The sequence below is a fragment of the Macrobrachium rosenbergii genome, chromosome 12 (genome assembly GCF_040412425.1).
Source record: "Macrobrachium rosenbergii isolate ZJJX-2024 chromosome 12, ASM4041242v1, whole genome shotgun sequence".
In the NCBI taxonomy this organism is placed as follows: domain Eukaryota; kingdom Metazoa; phylum Arthropoda; class Malacostraca; order Decapoda; family Palaemonidae; genus Macrobrachium; species Macrobrachium rosenbergii.
The window spans coordinates 31306384-31332883 of record NC_089752.1 but is presented as its reverse complement, the minus strand read 5'-3'; the positions used below and the strand labels follow the sequence as shown (position 1 = coordinate 31332883).

The 26500-nt window shown below is 35.3% G+C and overlaps 1 protein-coding gene and 1 long non-coding RNA gene across 3 annotated transcripts in view; one reads left to right on the top strand and one right to left on the bottom strand.

Moving 5' to 3' along the window:
• LOC136843607 (uncharacterized) overlaps positions 1 to 26500 on the bottom strand; it is a 268880-nt gene that overhangs the window by 234437 nt on the left and 7943 nt on the right. The gene's annotated exons all lie outside the window — the stretch shown is intronic.
• On the top strand, positions 1422 to 12202 carry LOC136844501 (venom protease-like). Of its 2 annotated transcripts, none has more exons than XM_067113824.1 (9): positions 1422 to 1759; positions 2923 to 3037; positions 4762 to 4916; positions 5411 to 5648; positions 6433 to 6544; positions 8585 to 8781; positions 9655 to 9851; positions 10692 to 10787; positions 10909 to 12202. In XM_067113824.1, the coding sequence occupies exons 2-9, from the start codon at positions 2938 to 2940 to the stop codon at positions 11017 to 11019; spliced, it is 1206 nt and encodes a 401-aa protein (XP_066969925.1). In that variant the 5' UTR covers positions 1422 to 1759; positions 2923 to 2937; the 3' UTR covers positions 11020 to 12202. The 2 variants fall into 2 exon arrangements, with proteins under 2 accessions (XP_066969925.1, XP_066969926.1); XM_067113825.1 differs by having other exon boundaries at positions 1734 to 1845.

Here is a 26500-nt window from a genome sequence, read left to right as displayed (position 1 = left end):
CTAAATGTAAGACGGACATTGCAAGGTACTTCAAGTATATATGTAATATTTCCTTCAGGGTTGACAATTCTTGTTGTTAAAGAAATTTCCCGATTATAATGTGAAAATTGGGAAAGCCAGCAAACAAGGGAAAACCTGGCGACTAAAAACATATCTCGAAAAGTTTTGTAAAAATTTTGATAGACCCCTACTCTGGAAAAACTGCATTTACCTCAAATATAATTTACAAATTTTATGTTTCCACCTCCCACTTTGCTATTTTTCATGCGTAAATCTTTGATCAACTTTTATACCACAGCACCTCAACGTCTCTCTCATTCAGACAGATACTCAGCGTCTTTCATTCACAGTCCTAAATGAATGTGATTTAAATACGAACAAAAACATGAAAGAACGTTATATTTACACGAACTCCAAACAGACGCAATGGAAAAATACCTCAGCACACCAACCACCCAATCAGTAAGCTGGATCTCTTATGTAAGAATAACGAAAAAATATAACACTCTTATTACCTGGCGTTCATCAGAAGAGAGGCAAGTAACAAAGTGGAGTAATCCGCTGCTACCTGTCGAAAGCTAATACAGTTCCAAGAGGATTCGGGAAAACCCTCCTTACGTTAATATTATGAATCACGCGACTTCCACATATACATATCCAGAGGACTACACGGCGGAGGGGGCGCTTTTATCTGGTTTCGCCGCACAAAGAGACTCTGTGCCTATTTTCCGCTGAGGGGTTTTTCATTATTTTCTATATAAAAAAAAAGAAACGTTTTGTAAAAGAAAACCGAATGACGAGTAACCAAGACCCCCTCTACTGGGGTGCATGTTGCAATAAAATCTCTGACGAACAATGGACCTTCAACTGCTTCGAATTGGAAATTCCGCATCCAGCTTCCAGGAAAAGATGAAGAACTCAAGGGTTACCTCAGGGGGTGGCTTGCTGCCCTGTCTGGTTATAGCATGAACTCTTCGCACGGGGAGATGGTTAATGCCTTTTTCTTAATGGATGCAGCGTCATGTCATGTACTTTGCGCAGCTAGCGGCAATTAATCAACTTATAAATTTTTCCAAGAAAAATTTTGTAAAATTTTGATTCAAAGACCACTATTCTGATACTAACTTTAAAATAAAATTCCCATTTAGAGGTTCCATATCAATGAAATACTCATTTATCACGAAAAAAACACATATATATATAGCTATAATATAATGTCATTCAAAACCAAGGTTTCATTTTCAGCTGGTAACACTTCCATGACATAAAATGACAAGTCCAAATCTTTAACGTAGAGAATTGCGTTGCCCGTGTTTTCCCAGTTCGTTAACTCACTTCCTCGTAAGACTTTCACGAACTATTCGCCATTCGTATAATAGTGAGCGATAATCAATTTTGAGGCGGGGAATTTCTTTACCGGCAACAGAGGAAAAGCTGGTAATCCCCAGCGCAGATGATTTTCCTCCTCGTGTGGACTTGTTTTGGACCTCTGAACTCTTCACATTTTTTCTGGTATGGGGAGCGGTTTCACCATTGCGAAACGGAGCAAATATTACGCATGCCTACATCGTGTCGTCGGAAATCAACTCATATCTAAAAGTTTGTTATTCATTAAGACAGGAAATGAGGTACAGAGTGCCTCCTAGGTTGTGACATCTGGACGTATCTGGAAACTCCGGCTCACCTGAAGAATACTCGCAGCATATATGAAGGTCGTCTCACCTGGATATCGAGGCATTTGTTACGTTGAAACTCACAGGTACGGAAGTCGCCTCTGAACTTTGTGTTTATGTGATTGTGTATACAGTGAAACTTTTCTCTAAAGCAAAATATATAATTTAACGGGTAGATAGAAAGTACAGTGAACAGGAGTAGCCAACAGCAACTCTACATTAAAATTAATAAAATAATTAGACATTAAACTCTATTTGGAAAAGTGCTTCAGTTGTCAGAATGTTACTTTTTTAGTGACAAATTCTGAGTGATTACTCTCCAAACAATAGAAGTGACCGTGAACGACAAGGGCATGAACCTTGCGCACAATCATTATACTTTGAACAAAAACGTGCCGTCTTTATGATACAAACTAATCATTACTTCTTTCTCCCTCCTTCCATTATATATATATATATATATATATATATATATATATATATATATATATATATATATATATATATATATATAATATATATATATTTACATATATATACACACAAACACACACACATATACATATATATACACACAAGCACACACACACACATATATATATATTATATATATATATATATATATATATATATATATATATATATATATATATATATATATATATATATATATATTTTATATATATATATATATATATATATATATATATATATATATATATATATATATATATATATATATATATATATATATATATATATATATATACATACACAATCATTTACAAACAGAGTTTTGCTCCGAGACTTTCTCTTATTAAGCCTTGGGCTATGTGGATAATGAACCAAGGTTCTTCTCCATGCCCCCATTAAGCTTTAGGGCAAGCTGATGGTTCAAAGGAAACAAAGACAACGTCCAAGAAGACAGAACGTAACAAAAAACTAATAACACATGAAAAACCTGTTTTACTGAGAGAATACTTCAATGGATTGAAGCAAAGCCCTCGACTCAACTGATTTTTTAACTAATTTCCATAAACATTTGATTTTTTTTATAAATTATTGTTTCCATCTTTATCATAATAATCTCATCACCTCTAGATTTTCCCTCTTATGACTATTCTGTGTTTTATTCTGAAGCAGCTGACTGCAAGATATGGCTTGTATCATGAAATGATGTGCACGCTTTCAATACTGTAACCTCAAATTACTACTGCTAATAATAACATTAATATTGTTTTCCTTTCAGGTTACATAAAGAACGATGTCTTTCAGCAGGAACCCCTTAATCTTGGCGGGCATCGCTCTCGTGCTCGTTGTGATTGATCAAGCGCAAGCCAACAGCAGAATAGCAAGGCAGAGCGGTAAGTGAAAAGAGGATACAGTTTTCTCTTTCATCTTTTTTTTCTATTTCTTTTCAATGCCATTCTCTACAAGTTGAGTCTCTCTCTCTCTCTCTCTCTCTCTCTCTCCCAAGTTTAATTTCTAATCTCCAGCGGTCCTGTGAATGAGGAAGTGACATTTTAATGATCGATGATCGTGCTTTAATCCTATTTATTCAGTTGCCTTGCGCTTTCCTTGTCCAGTATTTCATCTACTGTACATCGTTTTGTATTTGCATATTCATTACTTTGCTAATTAGTGTATCTTAACTTGCTGTTATCAGTATTTGATAAAACTCCTCTATAGTCTAGTTTTATTTTTAGTGTTCTTCTTTATAGCGTTTATGGCTATGCTTCCTGTGGTACCTCGCTGTGGTAGTCTATGACCTTCACATGGCGGATGAGTCCACCCAATTCACGTAGCAGAATAACAGTTAATTCACCTGTATCTGTAATGACCTTGTAAAACTTTCGTCAAGGATAACGTCCTTGAACACAAGTCATGTTGTAACGCCAGTTGATAATATCAAATCAGCCAATACTCGTCTTTCATGGGCAAAGTTTCAAGGAATCAAACAAAGGTAATGAAAGTCGTGTGGTTAGTTGTCACAAAAAAAAAACGAAAACTTTCGAACGTACGAGAACAACTAAAGTCAGTCTCATATTAATGTTAAAAGGTAAATATTCTAACCGAATCGCATATAAGAGTGGAAAGATATGGCACCTGGTTTGTATGAGGAGTCACAAGAAAAACTCGACCAGGAGGAATTTCAGCATAAACCAATCAGCGTACGTAACACTAAATCACTCAAGAAAATCCGAACTGTTGTTGGACTCGACGAAGCCAGCGTTATCTCCGATACCCTAGGGCAAAATAGAAAATTCTTCCTAGGGCCGCTGAATACCGGTTTGAGAGGAGGAGAGGAACACGGGAGGAGGACGTGGGAGGAAGGAGGGAGGGAGGAAGGGAAGGAGGAAGGAAGGGAGGAAGGAGGGAGGGAGGGGGTTACCAAAGAGAGTAAGAAGGTGCTCAAGATTGTCGTTTTCCTACTTCGGCTGGAGTTGTTTTTATCGTCGCCGACTGCTTTCTGAGAACATTACAAATAAACTGAGCTGTGTTTTGCTGGTACAATTACGAAAATAATAACACCGATAATGTAGCGCGGGTATTTTCCAGGAACTGGGATCCATCACGAAATTATCTTTTTTGACATTAACCATGCAAGGCCACGACGACAATAAGAGTGTCGGTGGTGTTGACGATGACGTTAACTGTTGCAGTTTTTCGACAGATAATCGAATCTATCCAGAACAGTTTTTTTATGGGTGATTATTTGATCAACAGGACCGTAAGATCATTCGGTAGCCACAGTACCTTAGACAGTTAACATGATAGATACTATCTGTTTCGCTTCACGTAACGTATAGAACAAACTTTACATATGTATATACGTATGTATAATTTATTTATACATATATATATAATATCACATATATATACATATGTATATATATATAAATATAGACATATATATATATATATATATATATATATATATATATATATATATATATATATATATATATATATATATATATATATATATATATATATATATATATAGCCATATCCAATACGACAAAGTCTTCCTCTTAAAAAATTATCGATAAGAGAAGCCCACTTATTATTGACGTTCTTCTTCCAGTATTTCCAACCGGGGGACCAGCGTGCCCAGCAGGAACCACCTGCATACCCCTGAGGACATGCCCTTCTCTGCAGGCCCTCCTCCAGCGTCCGACATTCGAAAACCTCAGGAGACTCCAAAATGCCCTCTGCGGGTTCAACAGGCGTGACCCAAGGGTAAGGACTAATAAATAGTTTTCGATTTGTTATAAGGAACTTGACTCTGCTCATGTGTTTCTTAGCTACAAATCTATGTATGCACGAATATACATTTATATGTTATCGTACAAGGATTCTTAGCTACAAATCTATGTATGCACGAATATACATTTATATGTTATCGTACAAGGATTAAATATGATATATATATATATATATATATATATATATATATATATATATATATATATATATATATATTATATATATATATATACATATGTATGTATATATACAATATATATACAGTATGTATATGTATATATATATATACACAAATCAAGAGTGAAGTCTAAGTTAATCGTTCGACGTGTTCAACCTTCTTAGATTCTCATCAATTTAAAGCTACTCTCTCTCTCTCTCTCTCTCTCTCTCTCTCTCTCTCTCTCTCTCTCTCTCTCTCTCTCTCTCTCGTGAAACACTTTTAGCCAAAGAAATCATTCAATTTTTAGGTATGCTGCCCAGCCAGCGGACCTGCAACCCCAACGCCACCAACACCGACACCTGTGAATCCCGGATCGCCCACGCCCCCGACACCTCCCCCTGTACAGCCCCCAGTAGGTCCACCAGGAGCAGGAAACGAACTGCCCGCCACATGCGGCGCCCCTGCCTTCTCGCAGACCAGAATCTTCTTCGGAGAAACTGCTCCACTCGGGCAATACCCATGGATGGCCTTGCTGGGATTCTCCTGTGAGTAAATTCGTGCCATTTCTCATTTCCTGTTTGCCATTTCTTGTACTCTCATTAAATTGGAAGGTCACTGCTAAAACGTTCCTTGAGAAGGTATTTAAAGAATGTGGGGTATTTTGGAAAAATTCTTGAAAGTACCACACTATTGTCTGGGCACGTGATGTGGCTCACCTCGGTGCCTCCGACAGTTTGAAAGAACACTTTTGACAGGGCTTTTTAATTCTCTCGCACAGTTTTTGCTTCGGCTGCCCATTTCATTTGTATAAATCAATTGCAACACTAAACCCACTTCATAAACACTTTATCTGGTCTCTTGCACATTTACGTCATTCACCAGTACTTTAAACCTTTATTTTTTTTTTATCCCGACTTGCACAGACTTCTCCAAGACCTAACTGTTAAAGTGACAGGTTCTCGACCCATTTACATAACTTTTCTTCATTTACATTGCCAGCGTCTTAAGCAATAACAATCTCTTCTCTGACCCAATTACCACCTTACTCAAGCATTCTTGAAACACTGATGGTCCGTTTTCTTATGGAGATAACGCTTCATCTTCATCATTCCTTAACTTTCACATATCTTACAACACTAATTTCAGTTGTCTCTTCTGTGTTTCTGGCATTTACTCACTCCAAACTTTACAGATGTAACCGGTTCGTACCCTCCCAATTTTAAACACTTTTTATCCATTATTTCGCTTTCTCTAGCCCAGTTATTGTATCATTTTCGATTTACGCATTCTTTGCGCACTTGAAAACAAACGAATCGTTTTCTTTTTCAGCATTCGGAAGCACAAACGTCGTTTGGGGTTGTGGTGGAGCTCTCATCAACTCTAGATATGTCGTCACTGCTGGTCACTGCGCTTCTCGGCAATTCACATTCAACAGGCAAATGTAAGTTTGAAATTTGTCTCTCTCTCTCTCTCTCTCTCTCTCTCTCTCTCTCTCTCTCTCTCTCTCTCTCTCTCTGTATTGAGTATATTCTTGTATCTATTAACAAACTTCTAAGGTAACGCACTGTGAATTTACATCAACATAACAAATATTGCAAATGCGTATATAATAATATGCAGAATTCACACGCTGTGTCTGAATGAAACTAACACCTGATGGAATAAATGAAGTATTACTGAGCATCCACTTTAGAAAAGATGTAATTCTTCGATTACAAACGGTATATATATATATATATATATATATATATATATATATATATATATATATATATATATATATATATATATATATATATATATATATATATATTATATATATATTTTTTTTTTTTTTCAAAATAATGTCCCTTAAACATATTCATATTTTTAATTGCTGAATAGATGAACTCAGTGTTCAGAGACCTTCCTTGTTATTCGCTATTTACATACATAATCTATATATATTTCTCAAAATATGGCTACATCTGCATATTTAGAATTTTTTAATAACTTATTAAATCTAAGTTTACTAAGAGCATGAAAACAATTATAGAGCAGACAACGCCCCCTTTTTATTAGAATTATTCCTTGATAATTCAGGAAGTGCTTGAAATCTTTGTAAATATCTTGAAGCTGTATTCGCCAGGGCTTTATCGGAGTGAATGTTTTTCTGTAAAATATTATGATGTGTACTTAGGCTAAAGATATAGGGATGAATATTATATATATATATATATATATATATATATATATATATATATATATATATATATATATATATATATATATATATATATATATATATATATAATATATTATATATATATATATATTATATATATATATAATATATTATATATATATATATATAATATATATATAATATATACAGTACATACATACACATACACATATATATTATATACATTCATACCTATATCTTTATCCTAAGTACACATCATAATATTTTACAGAAAACATTCACTCCGATAAAGTCCTAGCGAATACAACTTCAAGATATTTACAAAGACTTCAAGCACTTCCTGAATTATCAAGGAAGAATACTAATAAAAAAAGGGGGATTCTAACTCTTCCGGGATCTATTTTTGGCACTGTCTGCTCTATAATTGTTTTCACGCTATTGGTAAACTAGGTATAAGTTACTAAAAAATTCTAAATGTGAAAATGTAGCCATATTGGGAAACAATTAGTCACACTTACATAAATCGCCTATATACGTAGTCGTATACACACGCATACATATAATATATAAATTTATTATACATATATATATATATATGGATAAATGAATGTATATATATATATATATGTGTGTGTGTGTGTGTATGTACAGTATGGGTATTTGTTGTATATGCACCTGTATAAAATCAACTCAAGACGAATGCGAAATATTTGCTGTATACAATATCTGCACGGCGGATGCACAAGGAAGCGGAAATCATTCCCTCCAGAACATAATGATGAAAAAAAAAAAAAAATAGAATCAAAACAGACAGCAACAATAATCTACGTGAAGTCTTTGTTGCCTATGTCCTTCTACAGTTCATACTTCGTTGACTAAGGTCGGGGTTGGGCGACTATGAAGGTAACGTTTATAAACCTCACTTTAGGTTCGAAGCTCAAAAACTACAGACTGGCAGTCAAGCAGTGAACGCGAGTGACTCTCTCTCTCTCTCTCTCTCTCTCTCTCTCTCTCTCTCTCTCTCTCTCTCTCTGTGAAAACTGCCATTTGTGCGTAACATTTCATAAACAATAGTAAAAAATACACGACACTGGAAAATCAAATTAAATTAGCACAAGGCAGAGACGACATTTTAAGAAAAATTTTTCTACTGTCTTTATATAAGAATCAATATAATGATGGACCTCACTCTAAAATTCACGAGTAAACTTCCGGAAACGACCTTTAAGAAACGAGTATCCTTCCATTTCGCGTTGCCTTTGTAACCACGTGACCATTTTATTATTATGATTTCAGCACTGTCGTCCGTTTGGGTGAATACGACATAAGCTCCAACAGTGACTGCCAGTCCACGAGCGGCGGCCAGCGCTGCAGTGACCCTCACCAGGACTTCGCTCCCGAACAGGTCATTGTCCACCCAACCTTCAACACCCGTGGCACCGTCAGCGACGACATCGCCCTCATCAGGCTTGATCGACCAGTCCAGTTCACAAGTAAGGAATTTCAAGTATTTCATTTCTTTATCGGTTTAACTTCTGCTCTTTATCCCAGCTACCAAAACCTTGCGTTATCAACAGATCACAATGCCATGCTCCTTGAGATGGATTTACGATCCACAGTTGCAGATTCAGTTATATTATACTTAAAATCATAAAGACAGGAGCTGTTTGTTTACATAATTCTAAATATACCCAAATATATAACAGCGGATCGTTTAATAACTACAGCTGTGTTTGCCTTACCAGTCCCTTTATGGATCACTATTCAATAGTTTGAATGCTTCATCTTGGTTTCCAGTCGCCATCGGACTGAATTAAAGCCAATTCGTCTCTGCCTCTGTCTTTTCTAAGTGACCTCTTAATATTCATAAAGCTACCATTACAACATTTTCTCCATAGAAATGAGCAATCCGTGGGATGCATGTCTCTCTCTCTCTCTCTCTCTCTCTCTCTCTCTCTCTCTCTCTCTCTCTCTCTCTCTCTGTTTACTACCCAGCTTTGGAAGTCTCTTTATATTTCTCCTCTCCTTGAATCTTACAATACATCCTTCCAGAGGAGGTACTGCTTCTTCAAGGTTGTACATCAGGAAGGGGCGATGTGTCCGCTAATTGTAAAAAAAAAAAAAAAGTCATAGAATTTAAAGTAAACAAATAATTGCACTAAAATAATGTGCCTCAAAACCACTTTTTTTCGTGAAGTTGGTGCCTTCTGCGCCATATTACCGAAGAGAGAGAGAGAGAGAGAGAGAGAGAGAGAGAGAGAGAGAGAGAGAGAGAGAGAGAGAGAGAGAGAGAGAGAGAGAGAGACTATGGAACCATGTTCCACAGAAATAGTTTCATATATTTATATACTTTTCTTTCCTTACAGGTTACATCGGGCCCATCTGTCTGCCTGCTGAAGGAGCGACCGTGGCTACCCTTGTGGGAGGCCGTCAGGCGTCCGTGGCCGGATGGGGCACAACAGAGAACGGACCCAACACTCAAATTCTGCAACACGTCAGTCTGCCTTTCGTCGACAGGGACACCTGCAATCCCAGCTACAACAACAGCCTTATCCAAGAACAGGTAGACACAAAATCATCATCACACTACCCATGACAGAACTTTATACTTCATACTCCATATACTGTATATGAGGTCGGGCGGTTGAGAAATCTTTATCCATAACTTGCAATCATCTTCGGCCAGTAAAAACAAAAATATATACTATATCACAAAATTAAGCCACAAAGGAGTGATGGTGGGATGAATGAAGGTTTATCATTTTCGAACAATAACGATTTATATATTTTCATCGCTAACCAAAACCAGTAAACGTTTTGCAAAGATATATTCTCTCTGAAGTTCATAAATACAAATTCCTAAATCAATCAATCATTTCCTGTGGCACCCACGGGGATGCATAGGGCCTCGATGAACTCACGCCACCACATTCTGCCCTGGGCTAACTCCTCAAGATCTCCCAAACACTCATCCCCTGCTTCCCGCTTCATTGTCCTAAACCACGTATCCTTTGGCCTACCTCAACCTCTTCTACCAAGGGCAACCCATCCTGGTGTATCTCATAAATCATGATCGTTAAATATATGTGATGGATATCAATATTGTCACATACCTATACATGTGCGCTAAACAAAAGCGATGACACTTGACATTCCACATCCCACGCTCACACAGAGCTTAGATACGTGAACCTAAGCAAAAGGTTCATCAATACCAGTAACATCATCTAGGAAACAAACTGCTTCGGTTTGAAACTTGAGCTCACTGCTTCTGTTAGTGATTCTGGACTTAATATTTGGTTATGGACTACAAGGATTCGTGCCATCGCCTTTTATCAGCAACAGCAATCATGTGTTCGAATTGTTTTCGGTAACACTTACGGCATATTTCTTTTTCTGGCAGGTCTGCTTCGGAGGTGAAGGCCGCAGAGACTCTTGCTTCGGCGATTCTGGTGGACCAGTCATGATTTCCGAACCTAACAGACCCAGATACTCTATCGTAAGTATGATTTTTCTGTTACTTTTAATTTTCCAACATCAGTTAACTGTGAGAACTGAAGAGCACATATTTTATTTCACTCACTTACTCGGTTATTGAATTCTCTCCTCAATAATTTCAGGTGGGGGTGGTGTCCTTCGGACAACCTCAATGCGGTGTGGCCGGAGTCCCAGCTGTGTACACAGACGTCACCGCCTACAGGAGCTGGATCGTTAGCAACCTTAGTCCTTAGAAGAAAACAGTTGACAAGCTTCTGAAGTTACTTAAATTATGAACATGGACGCTTGCTTTGCGAAATGAAGGAACTGTCATAAATGCCACTTCTATCACCTTCAACATAAGTTACTCGTTCACCTCATTCTGAGAAAAGTGTCTCTGTCATCAGGACTGCGTTAAGGATTGTGGACAATAATTCAAAAAACATTTGAGAGGGTTAGCCAAGGACCAAGGCCAAGATCGTGCAATCTATACGTGCTACCACTCGTCTTACAGACTTTCGGATCGTTATTGATGATCTAAAGTCATTCCCTCTGAGCCAAGGCAACCTTCCCGAAAACTTTCGTGGATTTTGGTCCATAGACTTTTTAACAGACCTCAGTCATCTGATTCATAAATCTCCAAATCATCAGTACACAATCCTTGGGTAAACTCCTTCATATGACATCTATCCATGCGGTCGGGCGGTTCAGCAATCTTTCTCCACAAACTGTAATCCCTGACCCAACATTTCTAAAAATCATACACCACACTTCCCCATACTCCAATAAGCAATCACTATCCTAACCTAACATGACCTATAAATGAAGGGGGAAACGTCATGGGGATGGAACCAAACACCCCAATAACAAGTCCGCTGGAGTCCAACCTTCACCAACTCATCATGATCTCACACAATTAATATAGCATAATTTATTTCAAAACAAAATCCCAGGTTTTTAAAAGTTGTTTGTCCACAAAACTACTGGTTTGCTATAAATTATCAAAACATTTCCATGTATGTCATTTATATATCAACTTACATGGGCTGCCTTATCCCTAATTTAGATTTTCATTCTACTTCTTTGTAAGTGTGACCAATGACTTTAAACATGATTATATAAATCCCAAATAAATAGCATCTAATGCAGTAATATAACATATCAAGTTCCTTCTAGTATTTACCGAAGAATACATGGACTCGTTTTTGGCATGGTTTGCAAAGATAGATAAAGAAAATTATTCTGCCTGGACGAATGAAAATAATGTATGTAAATTACCGGGAAGCTAAATCAAAGGAACACACAACAGTAGGGTAGTAATTAAGTTTCATAATAACGCAACCTCATGTAAATAAGTTCTTGTGCAGTACAAGATCATTAAATTTATCCATGATGTATTGCGTCATAATTTTGTAAATAAAATACAAAAATACATAACCTTGAGCTTTCTTATCAAAACTTACTCAGCATACTTCGTATCGACAAGCTATTGTGCAATAATAAATGAAGACATGACACTGAGAAAAATATCAACGGTTCCAGTAACAAACCAAAACTATTACAACAGACTGGTTAAAATAACTTTATATATATATATATATATATATATATATATATATATATATATATATATATATATATATATATATATATGCAATATATACATGTGTATATATATATAATAAATATATATATATATATATATATATATATATATATATATATATATATATATATATATATATATATATATATATATATATATATATGTATATGTATATATATGGTGAAGCTTTCACCTTCTGTGGCCGGAACTGAACCAACATACAAGAGGTTCCGGCGATGACGCACGGCGTAACATGCGCTGGTTCAAATCGTACCCTGGAGAGGTGAAAGCTTCTTCGTTTACTACCCAGTCGAATTCAGATTTGCAGTGACAAGCGTATATCCAAGCATTGCGAGGAAGTTGAGAAGTTAAAAGGTCAGATATGTACATATGCGCACGTGCACGTGTGTGTGTGTGTGTATATATATATATGTGTGTGTTTGTATACTCAATAAAATCTCAGAAGATTCACATAATTTTGGTATAAGCGAATAACACAGGAAAACAACAGGCAGAAGTTCAGTACGAAAAGCTTTCGTATTTATCCATATATATTATATATATACATACATATATATATATACAGTATGTATATATATACATATATATATATATATATATATATATATATATATATATATATATATATATAATGTATATATATATATAAAGCCTGAGATACTATTGTAGGCTACTGAGTGAAAATGTGCGATATAATTTTATATTCAGTTGAAAATAAAGAATACTAATGTTATATTTCTAAGACAAGTAAAACTTGTGCTACTGTTATCCAACAATATGCTCCAATATTACTTTGACAAGGCAAAGAAATTCAAAAAATTTCAGACGCCAGGACATCCATCCGCATCAGTGTTTAAAAGAATCTTGAAAAAGAAGGAAATGGATAACGCAGTTTAGCTAAAGTCCAGCTACATGCAAAAGGTGACCAAAAAGACTACACCAACATGACTTGCTAAAACGAAAACTGCAAAAGAACCCAAAAATCTTATAACCCTGTAACTTTAGCCCAGACATAAATTTTAAGTTTGGTTCCTTAGGCTCACGGCTTCAAAACCTTAAGCCTTAAGGATTAAATATGGCTACAAGGATCACATCATGCAACAATACCTGGAAATGCAAAGCCAACTACTTCAAAAACTTACAAAGCTCACCAATAATTTTCCTCCTCTCGAACACTGATATTTAACAATGAACTCGCCTAGCAAGCTTCCATGGAGAAGATCGGTAACCATAACTTGGGAGAGAACTGCACACACACACACACACACACATACAAGGACAAACTAAGTATAAACTTTATCTAATTGCAAAGCTGATGCCAAAGGATAAAATGAGGGTCCATTGTGCTGAAGGCACCTCCAGGTCATCCAAGACAAGGTGAACAACCTGTTCACCTCCACTGTTAAGGCTAAACCCCATTGGCTATTGGGAGAATATTTCAGCTTAAGATTTAGACCCCCGCCCCCCCAAGAGAAAAAGAGCACAGTTATACCTGTGTTAGACTGGCATATAAGAATTCCAGATCAGTTCGGCAGTAGCAAAAGGGACCCAACTCTTTGGCTACCCTTCTGGTCTAAGGGCTTACTTGAGGCTCATATTCTTTTCACCCTCTTGATCTCTTCTAGGGTAGCCCTAGAATAAAAAGAGGGAAATATACGACTCAATAGAAATGAAACAATTGATGTTTCATTTCTATTGAGTCTTGTATCTCCCTCTTTTTATTCATAAGGTAGACTCAACCTGCTGAAGAGACCCCTAAAACTTACCATTTCCACTGGTAGAGTTAGGCAAGCAAGGGGATCTCTCCCCAGGTAGATTCTGATCAGTCCTTCTTCTTAGCCCAGCCTCTTCGGACCACTGCATATTCCCACCTTTCCCTTACTTTTCTAGTGATATGCTCATTACCTCTCTGTTGACTGCTGTTGTTTCTTCTTCCTCCTGATCTTCTTCCAAAAATACCCCTCCTGATATTATCTGACTCTTCACTAGTCATTCGATCATTATCACTATCATTTTTGTCATTTATCAACTCTGAGCCGCTGTCTGAACTTGGGGAAGATGGCGATCCGTCACCACCGCCAATCGTGGTTATAAAACATTCATTCAAACCGTCTCTTTTGGATTGCTGATAAACTATGCCATCATTGAAACGGACTGATCTTTGCAAGATCACCAGCTTACTAGTCACATTTGGCTGTCTCACAAGTATTGGTTGCTCTCAGAATTTCCTTTCATCAGGGGCCAGTACTCCCTCTCATGTCTACCTGCTTTCTTGCTTCTTGGTGAACCTGCTCATTTGTTGGTCTTCAGGTGTCATAATCATTGATATTTAGTTTTTACAGGCAGATGAACCAATGATTATCACTGCCTGTCTTATCTGTATGAGATACTGGGCAAGTTGGGTCGCCCCGCAACCCATTAGCCCCATCAGAAAATGATTCCAGTGGGTTCTTGGTGGTGTATTGAGAAGTGGGTCGCAAGCAACCAAAATCAATAAGACTTCAATAAAAGCTTCTGCTTTAGAGCTCTAGCTTATTTCATTCGTCTTGAGAGACATTGCCCAAAGCAAATACCAGTTTCCATGATGGTTGATGAGTTAAAAGCAAGGTAATAACTACTCGCTCTTGCCAACTTAACATTTCATGCATACCACGAACAGTAATGCTCTAATGAGCCATTCAATCTTTCATTCTATTTTAAGATTCTCAAGGTTTTCTTTTCCACTTTGAAAACAAGCAATGACTAGGATTTTAAAAGTAGATTTCATATAAAATGCATCTGGCTTGTATGTATGTATGTGTGTATGTACATTACATATATATATATATATATATATATATATATATATACACATATATATGAGTGTATGTATACGTAAATATATATAATACATATATATATATATATATATATATATATAATATATATATATATATATATATATATATATATATATATATATAATTTTTATTATTTATATCTGTATGTGAACGTGCGTACATGAACTTTTGTACAACATGGACAGAAAGAAAGAAGGAAGTGGGCGGGGGTGAAAATAAAATAAGCGTTGCAGGGAACTCCCCGACTCCTTGCGTGGAAGTTTCTTATATATTTTCCTTTTTCTTCTTTTTTCCTCTATTTAGATCAAGTGAACCGGATCGAAGAGAGCCTCTCTTTTCCTAAAGCAATTCGTTTTTACGTATCCTTTATCCTCAGTCTGATAAGGTCTCTGTTGTGTTATCAATAACATTTTCACGCATTCCAACTATATTCCTGTTGCTGTAGATTCACCATTTCACGCCAATCTAATCACACCTTACTTGCTTGCTGGTGGAAAAATTACTCGAGACCAATGCACAGACAGACAAACTTTTCTGATTGGTAAATTCACCTATGAGTAATTTTCCGATAAACATTCGACCTACACAGCAGTTAACCTGCAAAACGTATTCACATACAAGAAAATTTGTGAATTTTGCTTTAGTTTATTTACTTCACAGCTATGCACAGAAATTACTGTAAACTTAAAATTCTCTTTTTATATCTTGGTTTTTGAACATTCACAAATTTTAATGAACATCCATTAAAATAGGTGCTTCATTTCTCCTTTTTAAAGAAAAACATAAAGGAGATGAAGTGCTCTGGAAATGCAAGAAATGTCAAAAAATAAGTGCCTTGTGTCGGTGAGGACTACAGTCGGTAACAATGTGGACACCAATGACATAAACGCAGTCTATACGTCCAGGCTGGTGGTCCAACTTCAGAGATCCACACCAGGCCTCTTACTCACTTAATTACCTTACCACCACTTACAAAGCAAAGACCTGTGCTGCCATTAGGACGACTTATTCCATAAACACGAGCCAACAACCAAATCACACCGCTAATGTAGCGAGTGTAGAGGCATCAAAAAATTTACGAGAAAACTGTCAGAAGAAAAACTATAAATACAAACGAGAGGCCATTAATATATCGTCTGATGTCACTGCTGGATGTAGCCAAGCAGTAATTATGAAATTTACAAGGATGAGTGCATGAGAAACCCATGAAAAATATCAGATTGAGAAAATAAAAAAATTCACAAAAGTAACTATCCTACATACAACCTCTTCCAAAAGTTATAGCTTTTCCCCAAGGTTTCACACAAAGTAGTTAAATGGAGAAGAATGTTTGTACTTTAGTTCAGGAAATGATGGCAACGGCATAATATCTTTGCTGCAAACAAAAATTTGAAGATGACCAACCACTGGTACGCAGCTGGAACATCTAAATCAGTCTTTGCTATTTTACCAGTCTTTTAGTATTACACCTGAAGGCCCCACAAAACAAAAAAAGGCTTGCCATGAACTTCGACCACAACGGGTCTTTAATTCTATACGCAAGAGGCCTGGCTCATCATATCTCATTTTAGGTTTCTTTACAAACTTTTATTTTTTTATCTCAAAAAAATAAATAATTTTTTTAATAGTAAATATTTAATTTTCATTGCTAACGATGTTAAATTAATTTGGTGAGCAATAAGTAGGTTATTTCCACTTCTCAACCCTTATTAATAACATAAAATCAATTATATGTCCTCGGTGAATATGTACTCTCCTGACTTTTCTCAGCAACTAAATTTTGATTCAGAACTGAGTTCCATTCATGTTTTGTTGATCTTAAGCTTGAGAACAACTACACAGCAGTATCAGTAGGATTTGGCTTTCCTCTCCATGTGCCTAAGTGAATGCATGAAGGAAATTCTGAGTAAACTTTCAATATTCATGCTGTGATCTTCCACTTTTTATTATTAATTCTCCTATTCCCTTTTTATGTTTCAGATTTCACTGTTATCAATGTCTTTTATTGGAGCCGTCTCCCTGATAGGAGTATTTCTGATTAATTTTTTGGCACATTTCATATGTTTGTATACTTTCACACGTTTATATTAAATAAACACTTATGCATTTTGTCACTTAATGGTTTTGTGTATAATCTCAAAGTTTTTCCATAACCATTTGAGAATAACTCCAGTAGTCAGAATGTTGCTGGAATAAAGATACTATGAGTGTTATAAGTGCTTCAGTTTATCATAATATTATTATTATTATTATCATGGTTCACTCTCTCTCTCTCTCTCTCTCTCTCTCTCTCTCTCTCTCTCTCTCTCTCTCTCTCTCTCTCTCTCTCTCTCTATAGCTTTTCAGTCTCCTTTGGAGGATTATTTTTTGTGCGTGTTCAAAACTATAAACTCTACCAGACAAACATTTCTCTAACAACCTGTCAGTAAGGTTTGACTGGCAAAAGATGACAGAGGACTTCCTTGTATCGGTCTCCAGGTCACTGTTCAAAGTTACTTTGTAAGGAGAAGTTTGGGCATCCTATTTTTGGATTCTTTAACTTCTTCCCTTCTCGTTAAATGGGTCATTTGGATGAGGCGATTCCAATCAAATATTGGTCTTAATGGAACTGTCACTTAAGCACAAAGTCCACTTCTATTTGCTCATACAGCTTACTGTACGCGAAACGATTATTTATTTGACTTTTCATTTTGTGAAAGACCTCTTCGTCTGTGAATACCAATATCTTTCAACTAAAATCACAGGTGCTCACACACAAAAGCTAATTTATTTTCAACACTAACCTTTCTTCTTAAGAGGAATTGGTTCAAAAGAAAAACAAAACGACAACAGATGGCTAATGCACATTTGTATTATAACTGCTGAATTTTGGATGAATACCCCCATGCAGAAATCTTTAACATCACCTGCTTCCTAAAGTCACGAAGAAGTCTTACTAGCAATGCGTCAAACCTCCCTACATACAATACGCCTTTCAACTCCTTATGCTGACTCTGGAGTTTCTATACAATACCTCTTTCACGCCATCTATCAAGCCCCGTCGAGGTTTTCCTTCTCCTCCTCTTCAAATGGGGATGTCTGCTTCTGACAGAGATTTAGCTCTTTTACATAGAATGGTTCGTGGTGGTCAGTTTCTGTTTGCTAAGATTGGCAGTTACGACTTGGACCATGACGGATGGTCTCTTGTTCGTAATTTTCCATAAGTTGTATTTTAACAGATGTCTTTCACATTCATAACTGATCGCTGTTCCTCTTTTCCTGCCGAAAGCACCCAGATCTGCTAAACACCAACACCAATATGCAGTAAATGTGCCTCGCTGTCGAGCTTCTCAGTTCCAGAGGTCCCTTATTCCTCACACCGCTGGACTGTGGAACAGTTTCCCTGAGGGTGCTGTGCAATGGGAACCTACAGAATTCAGTCGAGGATGCAACGCATCAAATAATTCCCCTTGTACTGTAATATCTTACTAACATTATTATCTATTTATTTATATATTTGTTAATTCATTTTTCCTTCTCTAATAACTGGTCTCCTCTGTCTGTATTTCCTATTGCCTTCTGTTACTTCTTTCAAATGGAAACCATATTCTTTGGAAGCTTGAATTTCAAGTCAGTGGGCCATGTCGGTTTGTTCCATGAGAACTGAAATCATCTGAATAATAATAATAATAATAATAATAATAATAATAATAATAATAATAATAATAATAATAATAATAATAATAATGTCAAGGAAATTCAATATTAAAGGACACTTGTAGCTTGACATTCGAGAATATAATAAAGTTACGTGTGTATTAGTAACAAAACTATATATATATATATATATATATATATATATATATATATACATAATATAACATATATATGTATATACAGTATATATATATATATATATACATACTGTATATACATATGTTATATATGTATATACAGTATGTATGTATATATATATATATATATATATATATATATATATATATATATATATATATATATATATATATATATATATTGTATATATATATATGCATATATATATATATATATATATATATATATATATATATATATAGTGTATATATATATATATACATATATATATATACACCTCACGCACTGAAGACTATAATACACGTTATCTTTTCTACTCAGATAAATACTGTATCGGATAAATATCATGATATAATGTAAATATTACTGACGTAAAGTAAATGCGTAAAACGAAAATTCTATCGGATTTAGAATTTTGGTAAAATAACCGGTCATAAACAAATATCTCTGCCTCAGTGTTTAGCCTGACCGTCAAAACAGATTTTTATAGTTTCAGATTATTTCCAGTAATATTATTTCGATTAAGCACCAGATCGAGAAAGTATTTTAAACGCTCTTACACCGACAGGCTTATAGAATCATATGAAATTATATATTTTTTAGATTCCCATCTCTCTCTCTCTCTCTCTCTCTCTCTCTCTCTCTCTCTCTCTCTCTCTCTCTCTCTCTCTCTCTCTCTCTCTCTCAGGTTTGAGAATGGAGGCCCACAGAATTATTTTGAGGGTTTATGAAATATGCAGTGAAAACTGTTCTGTGATTGTACGAAGGGCTTACAAAACGAGAGTCAATATATCGTTGCTTCACAATACTTCTACCTTTATAATATCTTCGTATGTAGATGAAGCATTCTTTATGCCAAAAGTAATATCAATTTCAAACTTAATAATTATATGACTACTTTAACTTTCCCAAAAATAAATAATACTCAGCTATCCAAACAAACAGCGACTGACAAAAAACCAGGAAAAGGCGATCAGTTAAGGAGCTCAATGCTGAGGCATTGCCACCTCAAACCTCCCCACCCCAAAAGAGCCCTCCATTCAGGTCTAGGTCTGTCCCAAATTCTCTTCACTCGCGCTGCCAGTAACGAGGATCACCTTGGTGGAAAATTTCCGTCAGAATCCACACACGTGTCTTCGTCTCTTCCCAGTCTCTAACAAACACACAAACAAACATGACCACCTCCAGCTTCACGGGCAGAGGTGCTTTTGGAAGTTACTTCAACTGGAGTGATAAACATATTCGTCTATAATGCGGATGTGCACTAAAGATCATTCAAAAAACGTTAAATTTCTTTTTTATTGTGTCCTAGTCTGCAGTTGAATGCTCCGTATTCTGGATTCCTCTGCACAATACGGAAGTAAGCACATGCACACACGTTTGTTCTACAAGGTGTGTAAACACAATGCACAAGAATAATTAATCAGTTGTTTCATAAAACAACTGCCTAAACAAAGACAAGATCACATCAAAAGGGTGCGATCACTGTTTTTACCTTTACCAAATAATGACGCGTGAATAAGGTATTGTTTAAATAATGAAATATATAACGAAAGAAAATAAATGTTTTGGGTATTCTACTCTTGAAATATTCTTCGACAACCTTCCTTAAAGAGTGATTTAAAATACCTTTTTTTTGTGATTTTATGAAACCGTGCCAACAGGCACTGGGGCCCTTTCAGCCATTCAACGCTTATTATAGTGAAAACAAGGGAACTGAAGTGGTTGGACAGCAAGACAAAAGATGACAAAAAATACAGGGGAGGAAACACCACAGTTGCATTAAGAAGTAATAGTCAGAGAGTTTGGACAGTAAGAGTGAAGAAAGGAAGTGGGAGAGGAGGTAAAGTAAAAGGCTAAAATGTGGGTGTAGCTATGGCCGAAGGAACGCTGGTAACACCCTTTAGTAACGCCTACAGTGCACCATGTGAGGTGCACTGACAACACTACCCCCTTAAGGAGAACATCTCTCAGAGGATGAAAACAACTTATTGATAAAAGAGTACTGCAAAATGAATTGAGTAGACCCGTCCACTACTTTTCCATATGACTTGATTTTCTCTGCTAACAATATTTGATTTTATACATCAGAGTTTATGAGGGACCACAATCCAGTCTTCCCTAAGTTCTTTGGTTTCTTATGGAATGAGGAAAAAAAAACCTTTCTCAGACCTGTTCCAGCGTCAAGGTTTTTCTGAATCGACCTTCTCTCTCTCTCTCTCTCTGAAAATCTCCACCACCGCATGGGTGTCATGAATATGCTTTTTCGTAGTTTCTCATTCAATGCAATAAAGAATTCGCGTGAAGTTTCTTCTTTCCAGTTTTGTGCCAAAGTTTTCTGCCACTTCAGGGTAGGCCCGCCTTTTTCCATCATTCTTATCGTCTTCAGTAACTTTCGAACAATACTTGTTTTATAAACGACTCAAATTTTCGCTCATAACAAAGAGGAATTTATAAACCATTGCTGAGCCTTGCCCAGCAAGGCACAGCTGGGGCGAGTGGTAGGAACGGGGTCTGGTATGTTTCGGATAAAATAAAAATAAAGACAAAACTTGCACATGTCTCAAGCAAGCAGGACACGAACTGCCCCATAAGATGACACCCGTGTACTGGGGACTAGTTATTTGGGAGAGCGGAGAGGGGGAGGGCGGGAGATGCCTAAGGGTGACCTTGGTAAGTTAATGAAGTCACGTACAGTGCACAAGAAAATCTAAGTAAATAAAAATTCATGGAAAAAGAAAATGCTGATGAAAAGAAAAACTGATACTGGCCGACCCTGTCTTTGTGCCCAAGATGGAAGCAGACTGACAACCAATTCCCTAGGACGTAGTAGACCGAGAAGTAAAGAGAGTGGCGATACCCTTACTAGAGCTGCAGCAAACTGTAACTTACTAACGGTCAAAAACGTTGAGCAGATAGATGAAGACTTAATTAGTGACAGCTGGAGTTCTGGAGTTGACATGCTTCCTTTGAGCTGACCGGTTCATTCATGCCCGAGAACAATTCTTTCTAACAGAAAACAGACAGAGCTTAGATAAAAATTTCAAAATCTATGGCGCTAAAATTTTCAAACGCAAAACAAAAATTATAAATTTCAGAACAGCACTTATCAAATTAGGGATACGACAAGATACTAACTGCTATACTCATTACTAACAGAAATTTACAAGCAATTCTAATCACTGACAGTCTGAAAAAAATTACTTAATTTTTTTTACATGAACCCCAACTCAAATGGGAAATGTCTTAGGAGAGGGAGAATGAGTAAAAATTTTCGATTTGCATATTACCAAGTGAAATTCAGTCAATCAACACACTGCACATCCCTTGTACATTTTAGCCAAAGATGACAAAATGAACACTCAGAGAGAGAGAGAGAGAGAGAGAGAGAGAGAGAGAGAGAGAGAGAGAGAGAGAGAGAGAGAGAGAGAAAGGATCATCTAGTAATTTATATATATATATATATATATATATATATATATATATATATATATATACAGAATCATCTAGTAATTATATATATATATACATATATATAATATATATATATTGAATATATATATTATATATATACATAGAGAGAGAGAGAGAGAGAGAGAGAGAGAGAGAGAGAGAGAGAGAGAATTACAGTGAAGACGAACGGAGATGGAAATCCGGTTATGAGGCACACGCAGCGGCCTTGGAAATCCCAAACATATAATTGGCGGCATAAAACACAAGATTTTGTTGAAGCTATCACCCGAATAAAAACAATTCTCTTCACATAAAAAGAGTCAATGAAACTCCTTTTTTATTTCAGAGGCAACATTCATGTGGTACACAACTATCATTACCATTCCACGGACAGAATGGGTTAAATCGCAATAAAATGTACAAAACTATCACATACACACACACACGCATATATATATATATATATATATATATATATATATATATATATATATATATGTGTGTGTGTGTGTGTGTGTGTGTGTATGTATGTATGTATGTATGTATGTATGTATGTATGTATGTATATATAAACATACATTCATACATATATATATATTATATATATATATATATATATATATATATATATATATATATATATATATATATATATATATATATATTTCAACACTGAGGCGTTTTCCTTTATAGAGGTCACTTCTGAGAAAAGTCCTGATAATAACCACTGCTACATTCATATTTTAACTCATAAATCGTGGATGAGTCTATTGAGCTGAGGAGTTCCTCAGCATTAGCTGCTTCATGCGCCTTTAAAAATGGCTCATCAACATCGCATCAAACAGTACTACAGACACTGCGTCATTCACCTTTACCTTACATTAACCCTCTCACTTCCAGGATACTGAAGACTTCTCTTTCCAATCATATACCAAACCTCTCTAGATCTTTCTCTCCTTCCTTCCGACACTCAATTAGAGTCTCTTTTCACTAACCTAACCATTTCCATTCTCTCCACATGACAAATTCTTCTAAAAAATATTTTGATCCATCCTTTCAACTACACTATCTTTTTTACCACTCCTACATACCTCCACCTTTCTCACCCTGTCAACAATTTACTGGAATACATTAAAGATAATGGGCTGTTTTATGATATTTAGCTGTAGCGGAAAAGCAGAGTTAATTTATTCTTTTTAAGCAGTTAATTTATTATTTTAGTATTTTATTATTTTGAATAGTAATTCCTCTATTCGTATTATGGTACTGAATAACTTAACGGTTCTAGTGCCAGGTCATTAGACTAAACATTCATAAATCAATCAATCAATCAATCAATTGTGGCCCTTCGATGAGAGAGAGATTTTCGTCTGTTTTATGATGTACTTATGTCGCTTTGTTGATAAATTCTCGCCATTTTATATCATGGACACCTATGTCAATTTTATCATATATATCAAAAATTACTCCTCTTCCCCTTTCATTTGGAAACTTTCCGTCATCCAGACATACTTACACACTCTGCTCAGCTACTTAATCACACTTTTGCTAGAGTTTGTCACTTTAATCACTATAAAATGGCGAGAATTTATCAACAAAGCGACATAAGTACATCATAAAACAGACGAAAATCTCTCTCTCATCGAAGGGCCACAATTGATTGATTGATTGATTGATTTATGAATGTTTAGTCTAATGACCTGGCACTAGAACCGTTAAGTTATTCAGTACCATAATACGAATAGAGGAATTACTATTCAAAATAATAAAATACTAAAATAATAAATTAACTGCTTAAAAAGAATAAATTAACTCTGCTTTTCCGCTACAGCTAAATATCATAAAACAGCCCATTATCTTTAATGTATTCCAGTAAATTGTTGACATCAACGTCACTTAAAATTCGCTCTATAGCACCTGAAATATTGGACTGTCCATCGAAGGGCCACAAGTTCTTTCTCATGAACGATGATAATCAGTCGACAACACCAGGAGAATTCATAATCGAATCACTAGAATTCAACATTCTTTCTCCTGACCTTGAAGGCAACTTACAGACAAAAAACACATCCTGAACATCCAACGAGAACAAACCATGACGTCATTTACAGGAAACTTTGGCAATAAAACTAAAAAGCTGAAAGGTTCTTGACTTCATGAAGTATCGACAGGCATTAAAACCGGTGCGGATTTCCTTCCAGCTGCATTTTCTTGACAGCTGAACATGTTTAAAAAACGCACTTAACAGAAAAGCAAATAACTCTGACACAATTATGGGTTCAGTTTCCCAAAAATTTATTGGCTACTGCACAATAATCACTATAATAAAGTCAAATACAGTATATGTAGAGAATATCATCGATTCTGGAACAAAAAGCAGTTGCTCACAATTTCAATTAACTCAATATGCTGTAGTAATTATTTTCTCGGAAAGAATTTTTTGGAAAGTCTGATTCATGAAATTTAGGCAATCAAGCCCAGCACTGAGGCACATTCTGCCTCAGTAAAAGAGGGATTGGAGTGGATGGACATCAAGATAAAGATATCTATAGAGCAAACATCAAGTACAAGGATCTAAAGGGGAACAGGGAGAAAAGAAGTAACAGTTAGAGAGGTTGGAGAGTTGGATAAAAGAAAGGAAGTGGGAATGGAAGTAAAGTAAATGTCTAAAAAGAAGGTGTAGCTAGAGGCCGAAGGGACACAGCAAACACCCTTTATTAATACCTACAGTACATAATGTGAGAATAACTTCCGGCACTACCGAACCGCGGGATTCTTTTTGGGGAGGAGGAGATTTATAGTCACATAACTAAATATAAAAATAAGCATATATATATATATATATATATATATATATATATATATATATATATATATATATATATAATATATATATATATATATGTATTATATATTACTTCCACAATAATACGGAAGGTTATATATATATATAATACTGTATATAAATATATATATATATAATATATATATATGTATATATATATATATATATATATATAATATATATATTATATATATATTATATATATATTATATAAATATATTATATATACATATATATATATATATATATATATATATATATATATATATATATATATATATATATATATATATATATATATATATATATATATATATGGGGATATATATCAAAATATATATTATAGAACTTTATATTTTTGAAGAACATGATGGTCTTGTGTGGAAAGCATAGGAATACAATAGAAAAAAAACGACAAAACGACACTGAAATAACTGGCTATGAAGGCCAATGGTACTTGACAAAGGGCCTCAGAACCAGAAGGGACGCCGGTTGCCCTCAAAAGCTGCTTCTAAGAAAGATATTGATTTAAACTAAGTTTCATATGAAAGCCCTAACTGGCTATCCCAGAACAACCAAGACCTCACATTTGTGTATATTCTGGTCACTTTAATTAAATGTGTGAAATGATAAGTGTTATTATATTCAGGTATAACAACAATGGATGTATAATAATAATAATAATAATAATAATAATAATAATAATATTATTAATAATAATATTGATGAGTAACTGGAAAATAATAATAATAATAATAATAATAATAATAATAATAATAATAAAATAAATACAGTAAGGAAGATGATAACCTTCCATCATCATAATGTTTAACCATTAAAACGCTTGCAGGCACGAGTTTGTCATAAATACTTAACATTAGAACTCTTAAATTTATTTTGAAGAACATGATGGTCGATGTAAACTGCGCGGTGAGTGCCCGGGAAAATGCTGATTGACCTAGCTGAATGAAGTGAGCTCTCATAGCTGGATAGGTACTAAGCTCCGCGCGACATCACGTTCATTCATAAAAAACGATAACACTGTTCCAAACGACACTGAAATAGCTTAGAAATGGCGAATAGACAGGCCAATGGTAACTCCAAAGGCCAATATATAAAGTCATCCGGATGAGAAT

Excerpts from the sequence above, each read along its gene's own strand:
- LOC136844501 (XM_067113824.1), top strand. The coding sequence starts at position 2,938 with ATGTCTTTCAGCAGGAACCCCTTAATCTTGGCGGGCATCGCTCTCGTG. Across the intron at positions 5,649-6,432 it reads GGCCTTGCTGGGATTCTCCT|CATTCGGAAGCACAAACGTC; the intron begins GTGAGTAAATTC and ends TTTCTTTTTCAG. Across the intron at positions 6,545-8,584 it reads TTCACATTCAACAGGCAAAT|CACTGTCGTCCGTTTGGGTG; the intron begins GTAAGTTTGAAA and ends TTATGATTTCAG.